Below are 12736 nucleotides of genomic sequence, written 5' to 3' on the forward strand. Positions count from 1 at the left end.
ATACAGTGTACAAGATGTAATGTTAAAGAACAAATAAAGTTTGTTGTTTTTTACTCTTTTAACTATTACATATGAAAGATTTGTGGTTAGTCTTATGCGGAAAACCAAATTCATTCTTAAAAAAAAAACTTGTGGTTAATTAATACCGAGCGATTAAAAGTTGCCCCAAAATCGGCTGCTTCACTCTCGCCCGGCAACGAAACCAGACAGGTTACGTAACTCTGTCGCCAGACCACTGCAGTGACGTCATACAGGTGGTGTATGTGTGGATAGATGGGGAGGTGGAGGTCACTGTTTGGATAGGCTTGTAGTTTGTATACAGTGTACAACATGTTAAAGTCATGGTTAGTACAGGTGGTGTAGGTGTGGCTAGATGGGGAGGTGGAGGCCACAGTTTGATTTGTATACAATGTGTAAATGAATACAAAATCTGTAAACATAAACTGTCCAAGATTATGAAGGTTGCATGTTTAGATTTAGTTTACTTCTATCTCTTTTCTTTGTTTCATTCATACTTCTAAGATGAAATTTGTTTCAAAGGAATAAATCCTAGTATCTGAAGTTCACCTGTCTTTAGTTGTCATTCATACTTGAGGCAGATGCAAGATGAGAGATTCCAAAATTTGGTAGCACATCACAAACTTGTTCATCCCTCTCTTAGACAAGAGGTTAGATGAGGTGACGATGTATATGTGTATGTGCAGCTGCTTGTACTAGCCCAGACTTAAGCTGGTTTTATAGTGCTAGCCCACTGAGATACCAAACCGCAGTGAAGCATGAATACCCCACTCAGACACATTATACTGACTCCAAGCCGACCAGTCCTTGTTGTACCTATTAATGCCGAGAGCCAGGCAGGGACCAACAAGTACCATATTTTTACGTCTTTTGGTATGACGCAGTCGGGGATCGAACCCACGACCTTCTGCTCTCCGAGCCGACGCTCTAACCACTACACCACGGAGGCAGTCTTTAGACAAGAGGACTTACCCAAGACTAACAGAACATCTATTTTCCTCTGTATTTGAGTTTGTGTACAAGGGTGTGTGTATGGTTGATTTCAGTATTGATCAGACTTCAGATGAACACTTTGAAACTTTGCATTTCATCCTTTCAACATAAAGGCTAGAATGTATGAATGTCAACTTCTTTATATTGAGGAACAACTTGGATATACTTTTTAGTCCTTCAATCGATGAATGAAAACAGTTACTTGCTCAAAATGTTTCAGCAAAACAATCCCATCATTTGCAAAAATGGACTTTATCTTGAATTGATTCACATTTTATACAGGTATCACAGCTCTAAAATCAGTCATCTAGCTTAAAACAAGAATATCCCTGAATTCTGATAATCAATTCCAGTTTAGTCTGGTATCAAATGCAGTAATCATCTTAAATCATTCTATTATTAGTTATACAAACAACAAATAATCATCTGAAAATGTATATTCAATGTATAACACAAGCTACAGTCTATTTCTATCATATAGGCAATGGAAGACAGGAAAGTATGTTTGGTAACATCAAGTGTTAATCTAGCTGTAACTATTAATATGTTTTCATGGTTAAATAGGGCAACTGAAAACAGCTTCTACAGGTGACATGTTTTGACTGTTGTAAGCATAGGTTTGGCTGATATACACTATCCAAAACATTGATGAGATTATGGGATTTCTTTCCAAGGTATAAGATTGGTTCATATTCTTGAATATGGATCCGGACTTACTGTGATCCAAATTATGTAAAAGATCTCCATCTAGAATATTGATAAAATATGGACAATGTCATCATCAAATTCTCTTGCAAAGACTCTTTTTAAAACCTTAAGTTCATTTAATTATTGGCTTTTTAATAAATATTTACAAAAAATTCCAAACAACTACAACTTCAAGTTTTTTATATGAAGTATTGCTCCTTGCTTCTGGTGTTATTTGTCTATGAGAATATATCGACCACTGACAGTATTAACTCAGGGCGGCATGTATATCCAGGAATCAGTACTGACATGTTCCAAGTTCAAGGTGAATAATGTACTAGTTTCATGAAGCACAGTTGTCAAAGGCTAAAAACAGCTATAACATAATAGCTGTTCTGTGAAGGACAGTAACAAAAACTATGTTGATTTCTGTTACCCAATAGTCAAAACATATGGCCACACTGTAACAGTGATGATACAAGATCAAGTGAATATAGTCGATTTCAGATACAAAAACACATCGATATAACTAATGAAACAACATTTTAAAATATAACCTGACAAAAAGTCAAATGAGGCCTGGAATAAATGAAAATCTGAATATAAAAAGCAGTCACTAAACAGACAACATGGACATTTCTAAGACAACACTGGTCAGGTATGTGCATGTGACACATGATCACAACAGAAAGCTTTTCACTTTAATGTCAAAGCCTCGCATAGATGACATAACACAGCAAATGAAACAGTTTTTCGATCACCGGTATCTAGTTGAACAGATACCTAAAAACTCCTATTTGGATATCGGTAAAAATGTTTTAGAGTTTCCGCAAGGCATTTTTAGCAGGGTGCAGCACCCTGCCCTGTTTATTTTGAGCCCGGCCATTTTTCTTAGTTTTTCCAAAGCTATATAAGGAAACCTTTGTGCAAAAATAGTGAAGCAAACTAAGAAGCCATGGTTGGCGGCCTTGCCAGAATGTGGAAGCCATTATGATACGTCTTCCATAAGCAAGGGAGATAACTGACTGTAAAATTTGACTATAAAGTTTCCACTCTTGCTGATCTTAGTTGCACTTTTACAGTCAGTAACTTAAGTAGGTATTATGGACCAGTTTTACCCACACTGGCATCAGACAATGGGAGCAATTTAAGGCAGTGTTTCAGAAATCGGGATCCTTTGGTCACAGAGGTTTGCTTCAGCTGGTCTTGTGGTCTTTGAATCTGGAATGTTTGTACTTCTACAGTTATGTGAGTACCCCTTGGCTTTCATGCATAATTTCAAACAAACTCTGCAAGCTGGCTTATTCCAAGTTACAACAAGTAATTAATGTGTACACTAAAGAGGCTGAATTAATTCTGTGATATATAATGTCAAATAAATGAACACTGAAGTAAAATCTGATTCTACAGGAACAAATTATAACCTTGTCATCAAAAACTAGAATATAAATAATATGTGTTTTCAGATTTGAGGGTGTTAATGAGTATCAAATGCATGGAAATTTCATTTAAAACCACCACAAACCTAAAAACACATAAATGTATTGACACTGAAAAATGACCCACAAGCATTATCTGTCATTTTGTTATAACGTCCACTCTACATTAAGTCTGATGCATCACTCTGGAATACTGGGACATCATGGTTGTTGTGTAACCGCATCCTCAGCAATATTCCACCGATATAACAGTGGACAGAAAATAATCAAATCTGGTCCACACAATCAAGTGATGGACATCATGAGCACCGATCTGGGATAAGATCATATGCATCAGCTGTCAGTGAGTCTGACCACCCGATCCCTCTAGTCATCATATGACAGAAGTGAAGACCAATCTTCACACCATTTTTCATGTGTCCAATAACATCAAGATACAATGGATACATGATCCTGGCTTAGTGACTTGGTTGTTGGCACACCAAGGTTCACAGATGACATGAATCATTGGCCATAATATCAATGATGGTATTGTCTAGTCCAGGCTTGCTTTACAGTCTTCATATATGCAGATGGAATCCTGCTGAGTGTGACGTTAAACAACAAACACAGAGTTATTAGTTTACCTGACACAAACTCGGGCACAGGTGTCCATAGATTTTCAGAGCAGTATTGTATCAGATAATAGATTTTAGTTACATTTTGGAATGATCTGTTGATAAAAAAGCGATGTTGTGCGTCACTCAAGATGGTTAAAATATAGACTTTAACGCATATAACAGATAACAACCAAGGAGAACTGGACAATTGCTACTGGTTCATAATAAATATACATCACTAACATTTGACTCATGCTCCTGACTTTAGAAAGCAGAAGAAACAAGCCGTAAAAATGTTACCTGATACCTGCTGCCGTTTTGGTTACATCTATTCAATATTCATATTGTCCTCAGTTGCACATCTATATAGGCTCTGTACAATGCTTTACTTCTTGCAGCCAATCACACATACACAGACTCATGTTTTAGTGATGAATTACTATAGAACCACCATCAAATTGCATCACACTGCTTGCAGGCAACGTGAATTCTACTAATGTACAATTATGAAGAATGATTTGAGACGATAAAGAGAATCTCCTTGTGTGTTTTTTGTATAAAATATACATCCAAGATTGTCTACAGAAGTATTTTGCAAGCCTCCATGTGGTGGGATGCTATTTATCAGAGACCCTCAGAGTTTCTATCAATGAGTGTTGATATCAAAAGACACAAGGTTGTGATTCTCTACAGCTCATTTGAATGAAATAACAGTCTATGAAAAAACTACTTGCAGTCTGTTTCAGTAAGATCTGTCGTAACAAATAGAACATTTACCCTTTCTTGTCAAGGAAAACCTTTATCCCATCTCATGATCTTTAAAAGTTGGCACTTTCAAACACGATAATACTAGTATCTATTTTGTCATGTCTCTGTAGATCAGCATGTCCTTTGACAAGAAAAGTCTCACATCCTCTATCATCTACAGAGTTCCTCTTAAATGGATTTCATGCCATGACACAAAAAAGTAGCATATAAAACAGTGTCTTTAGTTTATCTGAAACAAGACAAAAAATCACTGACCGCCACATACATGTATGCTGGTTTTGAGCAATAGTAAATTTCAGGCACAGGTCACAATATATATGTTAAAATCCAGGTGCCCAATCCACACAAAGAGTTCATGGCACTTTGATTTTCATAAACCTATAATGAATTAATATACTTAAGATAACGCTCCGAATGCTTTGTGGATTGGGACCAGGGGCATATATTCTATAAGTTTCCAACAAAAGAGCACTGACTAATATCACGAGATCTGTATAGTAATGATTAATTCCATCACCTTAAAAAAGACGAAATTCAGTCTGTGGACTGATTTTTGTTGATTCCCTTACGTGATAATAATAAGAAGCTATGTGCTTGAACACATCCCTCATCAATATTGAGATGGTGCTATGAATGGACAATCATTAATTACAATATAAAAATGGACAGACATTGTGGATCGGTTCTTGATTACAGTAAGTATTTCTTTTGGATGGAAGATGAAGTAAACTGTCTATTCCAGATATAAACTCTTAACAAAGCACATAGTTCGCATGAAAACACAGATAGTAACAACTAATAGCAATATTCCTTCGACTTTACACCTGGAGTTTACTTATGTCATAATACTGAGGATATAAGGTTCCCCTGGTCAGTTACAAGGCAACAGTGGTTCATGGTACAGGTGCTGACACCTACAATTTGAACTGGCTACCCCATTGCCACAGCTACAACTTGGATGTGGTCAAGATTCGGGAGTATGTGTCCTGTTTTAAGGGAATGTAGGACTTAGTGACCTGGTCAACAAAATAGAGAGGATCGTCCACTAGGTTGATGTCAAATCCCTCCTTGACCAGCTCAACCTTCCTCTGTTTGAATGTAGCTGTCAGCGTAGCCTCCTTTTGAAGACGCAGAAACATTGGACGGGCATATGTAGCTAGATTTTCCTCACAGTGTTTCCAGATTTTTCGCAGGAGCTCGGGGGTGAAGGGTTTATCATCGTAGAGTGTCAGGGCTGCCATGCCGGCTCGACCATCTTGCCCTGAAATACACAAGATGCTCAACTAATCAACTGATAACAAAACTAGCTGACACAAGACATATACATCAGCCATTCCTGACCAACTCGTGTTATTCCGGAACAAGCTGAATATATCACTTTGTGTGACAGTTTAGTCAGTTGCATGAAAACAGTCAAAGCTTCTAAATTAAGTGAATTATTCGAGCAGAATAGCAGACATCTCAATTTCAGCAACAACAATGGTTGTTATGAATCTAAACATTTAAAAGTTGCAGTACTTGGCACCATGGCATGTACGTACAAAAGGGAACACAATGAAGTATTTGTGTCATTTTGAGTCTATATTGTTAGGATCAAAATAGCCGAACTGAGGTGGTCCACAAATGAAACTGTATTACTTTACAGAGGTAACATTTGATTGGCTCAACACATCGTTCATCTAGACAGGTCAGGTCAGGTTGTACAGGTATCTTTTGATTTGACCTCTGATGGTTTAGCTTAAATTGTTGTTTAACGCCACACTCAACAATTTTCCAGTTATTTGACGGTGGCCTGCATCGATCTACACAATTGGGAGTAATACATAGAATGATGCAGAATGATTCTATTAATCTGCATATACCTTGGCATATTAATACTTTTTTCTGACTCTGATGTCCTCTGCCGGGATTTTGCAGGAATGACAAACGGTATCGGGTGGTCAGGCTCGCTGACTGGGTTGACACATGTCATCGTATCTCAATTGCGTAGATCGATGTTATGCTGTTGATCACTTGATTGTCTGGTCCAGATACGAGTATTTACAGATCGCTGCCATATAGCTGGAATATTGCTGAGTGCGGTGTAAAACTAAAAACTATTGCAGAAACATTGCTAAAAACATCAGAATACCATACTCACTCACTGTTAATAAAATTCTTCATGAGACAGGATGCACCCAGTGTCTGTCCTCGAATTTTATGAGTGTAAAACTATGGTATACTTGGAATCCAGATAACTTATAATAAAGGCAACTGGTACACTACGTATTGGACAAATGATACAAGCATGCTAACTGGGATAACAACCTCAGATTTCCCACCAATTTACAGCAAAAAAGTCTTCCACAGACCTGAAAACACCCACCTGGAATAGTGACGCCATAGACATTGGCATCATGGATGAAATCCAGGGAAGTCAAAATGTTGGCCACCTCCGTTGTTGATACGTTCTCACCCTTCCATCTAGAAACCAAGCAGAGTTGACACTGTTAGTCGATGTACTAACACTATAGTGAGAACGACAACAAACCTTTTTAGATTCATTCTGAGGCACTGAATATTTTTCATGGTAATAGCTGTGGGACAATCCATCAAGTCAGCGATGAAAAGAGGATATCTATGTTCTGATAAATATTGCAGTAACTAAATAGAAAGTTTGCCTTTTTGTTTTATTTTAAAAATCAAACACAATCTTGGTAAAGAATCAGAACTTCCAGTGATATAACTGCTGTCTGCATCAAGATTTGACAACACCTCCATAGAAATGAGTCAGTGAGTGAGTTTAGTTTTACGCCACCTTTAGCAATATGCCAACAATATCACAGTGGGGAACACCAGAAATGGTCTTCACACATTGTACCCATGTGCTGAATCAAACCCATGTCTTCAGTGTGATGAGTGAGTGCATTAACCACTGGGCTACCCCACCTCCATAGAAAGCCCACAAACTTTTACCAGTCAATTAAAATAAAGGATGTGTGGGTGCAAATTTCAAAAACAAGATGGCTTAAATTCTTTAACACCTTGAATTGGAAATTTTCAATCTCTGCCAAAGAAACCACTACACAACAAATACCACCCTGGAAAGCCTTTCAGTTAGTAAATGTCACAAACTCACAAACAACAGTATATACAACATATCATAGCAATATTATTGTTTATTATTATTTTTTCAAATTCAAATTTCCTTGATTAAATCCGGAAATTATACATTAGAAGACTTGATGGTGATTGGTTAATTCGAAAGTTGACCTGCCATGACCTCTTACAATGTCCTCTTCTTGTAAAGAGGTATTGCATCTGGTTAAACAATCTGATATTAAAGAAAATTCTTTAGACTTAATCCTAGTGGAAATAGTTTCATCACATTTGGCTACCAACCTGAAAGTGTCACCAATTCTATCAACAAAGTACACAAAGTAGTCTCGGTCGAGGTAGAAGAGGTCACCGAAGTTGAAGTAAGAGTCACCTTTCTTGAAAACATTACGGATACGCTTCTTTTCATTGGCTTCCTGTGATGCCTTATAGAAGTTGACTTCTTCCAACTCAGGAGCAATGGCCGAAATGAACAGGCCCTTCTCTCCTACATAAAACACACAAAGTACTCAATAAAAAATTCAAATCACAACAGTTGGCATCCTCATCCAAAGGATATACTTTGTTTTCAGTAGTGACAGTTCAGTCTCAATAAATGAATTGCAAGTGATTTAATGACAATCGACTGGCTAGACATACAATTTATTAGCTGAGAGTGTGAGTGGTGTTTGTGTTGCATACTGTACAATGTTGTATATTCTTAAATATGGTGAATTATTATTGATGATTTACTTAGGACTTGGGATTCTTGGACAATTTTTTCATCATTTGGGACAGGATTGTGGCCAAGCGGTTTGAAAGTGTACGAACATGGATTACCAGCAGTGATAGTCTTGCGTGAAGCTGGCAGATAGCAGAATTCTGGTGGTTCAGTTTTTGGAATGTACTTTTTTGAACGATGCAACGGGGCATGATGGAGTATATGAGTGGCATAAGCTTGGGGTTTAATCTGATTCAAATCTCATGAAATTTCGCATAAAGTGTCAAAGGTGTGATGCCAGTTCTTTAGGAAGTGCTACAAACTTCAAACTTCAGACATATATATTGAATGTGGAGGTAAAGCTAACCTGGTTTAACTTCTATACAATGTCCGTTGCTGTCTCTGATTGGTTCTGCGGTTGCAATGTCATATTTGACCAAGGTTTGGTAATTTGGACTCAACATCCGCTGTTAAAATAATATAAATAAGTAATTAAGACAAAAGAAAATTTGAAACAAGCATTGTCACTAAGGTGACATAATCCCCCATCGCAAAATATCAAATCAAACTTATAAAGTAATGAAAGTTTAAGTTAAATGTCAACAAAAACATATCCAGCCAACCTCTCTTGATATCTTGCTCTTTTGATGTTCAAACACTCACATATTTTCAAGACTGACTTTGACCTTGACATGAATGTCATAGTGCATGAAATAAGCAAAAATAGTACTAAAGAAATTGCTTATTGAAAAACATTCAAGGGAAGTCTTGAAAGTCTATGAAGAAAATCCAGTTAACCAGTTAAATATCTTGCTGACAATTCAGGTTAATATGCTGAAATCTTTAAAGTGTCTCTGTGACCTTGAAAATTAAGTGAAGGTCACCAAAATTGACTGGGCCCTGCACCTTCCCTAGATAAAGCTTGGTTTCAAATATGAAGAAAATCCAGTGAACGGTTCTTGAGATAGCTTAACATGCAGGTTTACATGCTGAAATCTTCAAAGTGTTGCCATGACCTTGACAAATATGTGAAGGTCATCAAAATCGACTGGGCCCTGGCTTTCCCTAGATAAAGCTTGGTTTCAAATATGAAGAAAATCCAGTGAACGGTTCTTGAGATAGCTTAACATGCAGGTAAAACGTTAAAGTCCCCTTGTGACCTTGAAATGGTCAAGCTCACCAAACCTGAATCGGACCTTTCTTATACTGTGATGAACATAGGTACCAAATATGAAAATAATCTAGTGAACAGTTCTTAAGATATTCCAATTCGTACGTACGGACTTACATTATTTGTATATTCATGTAATGAGCGTAAAAAAATCATAGTCACAGCCATAAAAGTTTGCCATTTCTGGATAATGTTTCAATCATCATCGGAAAACAAGAACAAATGGTCAAGGACATTGACTGTATGTTGCGTTATGCTGCTGTCAGTTTCCATCCTTAGTAGTTCACTTGTCTTCACTTTAAGTTTATTTGTGAAAGTGGGACTTTGACCATCAAACCTGTCCACGTACTGAACTCACCAACAGTGGAGAGAGTCTTCCAATAGCCCCAGGTTTGTTACTGACGTTGAACAACATTGTGTTTCCTTCTGTTGCCCCGAAGAACTCAGTTATTTGGGGTATTCTAAATCTCGCCTGCACCTGCTCCCAAATGTCTCTGCGCAGACCATTGCCAAATGCTGCTCGAATTTGATGACTTTTCTCTTCAGGGCTCTGAAAGGAAAACAGTACAACCATGCAATGAAGTAGTCAATGAGTCCAGAGCCATCGGTATTATATCTGAATATTGGATGAGATGAACCAGTTGTGAAAAAGAGCATGTTGTGAAGGTACTAGCACAGTTCACCGATATACTGTAGGATGACACCCAGTAAACTCACCTCTGGCCCTGAAAGAAGGTACCGGAACAGTTCACCAATATACTGTAGGATGACACCCTGTAAACTTACCTCTGGCCGTGAAAGAAGGTAGCGGAACAGTTCACCAATATACTGTAGGACGACACCCAGTAAACTCACCTCTGGCCGTGAAAGAAGGTACCGGAACAGTTCACCAATATACTGAAGGAGGACACCCAGTAAACTCACCTCTGGTCGTGAAAGAAGGTACCGGAACAGTTCACCAATATACTGTAGGATGACACCCTGTAAACTCACCTCTGGCCATGAAGAAGGTACCGGAACAGTTCACCGATATACTGAAGGAGGACATCCAGTAAACTCACCTCTGGTCGTGAAAGAAGGTACCGGAACAGTTCACCAATATACTGAAGGAGGACACCCAGTAAACTCACCTCTGGCCGTGAAAGAAGGTACCGGAACAGTTCACCGATATACTGTAGGACGACACCCAGTAAACTCACCTCTGGCCGTGAAAGAAGGTACTGGAACAGTTCACCAATATACTGAAGGAGGACACCCAGTAAACTCACCTCTGGCCGTGAAAGAAGGTACCGGAACAGTTCACCAATATACTGTAGGACAACACCCAGTAAACTCACCTCTGGCCGTGAAAGAAGGTACCGGAACAGTTCACCGATATACTGTAGGACAACACCCTGTAAACTCACCTCTGGCCGTGAAAGAAGGTACCGGAACAGTTCACCAATATACTGTAGTACAACACCCTGTAAACTCACCTCTGGCCCTGAAAGAAGGTAGCGGAACAGTTCACCAATATACTGTAGGTCGACACCCAGTAAACTCACCTCTGGCCGTGAAAGAAGGTACCGAACAGTTCACCAATATACTGTAGGATCGACACCCAGTAAACTCACCTCTGGCGTGAAAGAAGGTACCGGAACAGTTCACCAATATACTGAAGGAGGACACCCAGTAAACTCACCTCTGGCCGTGAAAGAAGGTACCGGAACAGTTCACCAATATACTGTAGGACAACACCCAGTAAACTCACCTCTGGCCGTGAAAGAAGGTACCGGAACAGTTCACCGATATACTGTAGGACAACACCCTGTAAACTCACCTCTGGCCGTGAAAGAAGGTACCGGAACAGTTCACCAATATACTGTAGTACAACACCCTGTAAACTCACCTCTGGCCCTGAAAGAAGGTACCGGAACAGTTCACCAATATACTGTAGGTCGACACCCAGTAAACTCACCTCTGGCCGTGAAAGAAGGTACCGGAACAGTTCACCAATATACTGTAGGTCGACACCCAGTAAACTCACCTCTGGCCGTGAAAGAAGGTAGCGGAACAGTTCACCAATATACTGTATAATGGTGACCCTGTAGCGACAGCAGTCCTCAAAGAAGTGAGATGCTGAAAATTTCCTTCGTAGAACCATAGTTGCACCTACAAAGTTGGAAAGCCATATATTTTAAATCTGTTCATATGATTATATTACCTTGCTTTAAGTTCTACCCATATGCATTTCTTTTGATCATTCAAATCAATTAATGGTTAGGTTGTTTCTCAAGCAGATAAAAAACATAAATTGGGAATATAAAAAACAAAAATATTTAGAGTGACACACTTGAAGCTAACTGACTCCTGATTAATATCTCATAGCAACACAACAGCTTACAATCTCAGGTCCGTCAGTCTGTTTTACACAGCAAAGTAATTGTTTAATTGCTAATGTACATGTCACATACAATACAAACTTTGCAGAGATGCATGCAGTACAAAGCCTCCTCCACCAGTGTTACAAAATGACTGCAGTCAGCCATGACGATACAAGAAGCAACACAGGGCAACACTTGAGAGTTAGTGAGTGAGTGAAATTTGTTTTAACCTGATTTTAGCAATGTATCATCGCAGGGGACACCAGAAATGAAAGTTAACTGACCAGAGCATTTATGCAATCAGTATAATAGGATACAATCATTTGAAATAGCAATAGTTATTCATCAGACTTTGCTAACTTGTGATAGAACTCAAGCTTTTTACTTTTGAAAAAAATCCTAGAAATTTGGACAGAGACAGGCTGACTTCAATGTTATCTACTCTTAGTGCCACCATGACACACCGAGCATTGCCTTAGAGCAGTAATCACAGGGAAAGAAATGCATTTTCTATAATTCTAGTTTTAAATCAATGACTTTTTGTGGGATTCAGGTTTTACCTTTAGCCAATCACCGTCTAAGAGTTATCAGTAATATAGTGAGTACACCTTGTTGGACAATAAAAGACATGTGGTCAGTCTTGTTATTTTAAAACCTTTACAATCAGATTGCCTGGCGATTTAGAACTTGAAGAACAAGAGACCTTTCTGAATAATAACATATCATACTGTCACAGTTTGAAACAGAGATTACTGAAACATAACTCACCAGAACAAAAATTTACTATTGAAAAATGTAAGTGACAGATTTGCTTATATCACCTATCAAAAAAATGACAACGCTTATTGGGAGACTCAGTGGACTCAAACAGCATGCAAATGAGCCAAGCGAAAAAACATACG

General features: G+C 38.4%; 1 protein-coding gene across 1 annotated transcript in view; it reads right to left on the reverse strand.

Annotated features, from left to right (window-relative positions):
- Positions 1-1244: 1244 nt before the first annotated feature.
- The window catches only part of LOC124282457 (very long-chain acyl-CoA synthetase-like), a 42971-nt gene continuing 31479 nt past the window's right edge, over positions 1245-12736 (reverse strand). The window contains exons 6-11 of the mRNA XM_046718444.1: positions 11498-11622; positions 9830-10021; positions 8668-8767; positions 7886-8087; positions 6870-6967; positions 1245-5765 (exon numbers count right to left, since the gene is read on the reverse strand). Of these exons, the coding sequence (XP_046574400.1) occupies positions 5452-5765; positions 6870-6967; positions 7886-8087; positions 8668-8767; positions 9830-10021; positions 11498-11622 (1031 nt within the window). The 3' untranslated portion in view covers positions 1245-5451. The remainder of the gene's footprint in view (positions 5766-6869; positions 6968-7885; positions 8088-8667; positions 8768-9829; positions 10022-11497; positions 11623-12736) is intronic.

This window comes from Haliotis rubra, unplaced genomic scaffold (genome assembly GCF_003918875.1).
Source record: "Haliotis rubra isolate DU_JTF1 unplaced genomic scaffold, ASM391887v1 Scf3, whole genome shotgun sequence".
Classification (NCBI taxonomy): domain Eukaryota; kingdom Metazoa; phylum Mollusca; class Gastropoda; order Lepetellida; family Haliotidae; genus Haliotis; species Haliotis rubra.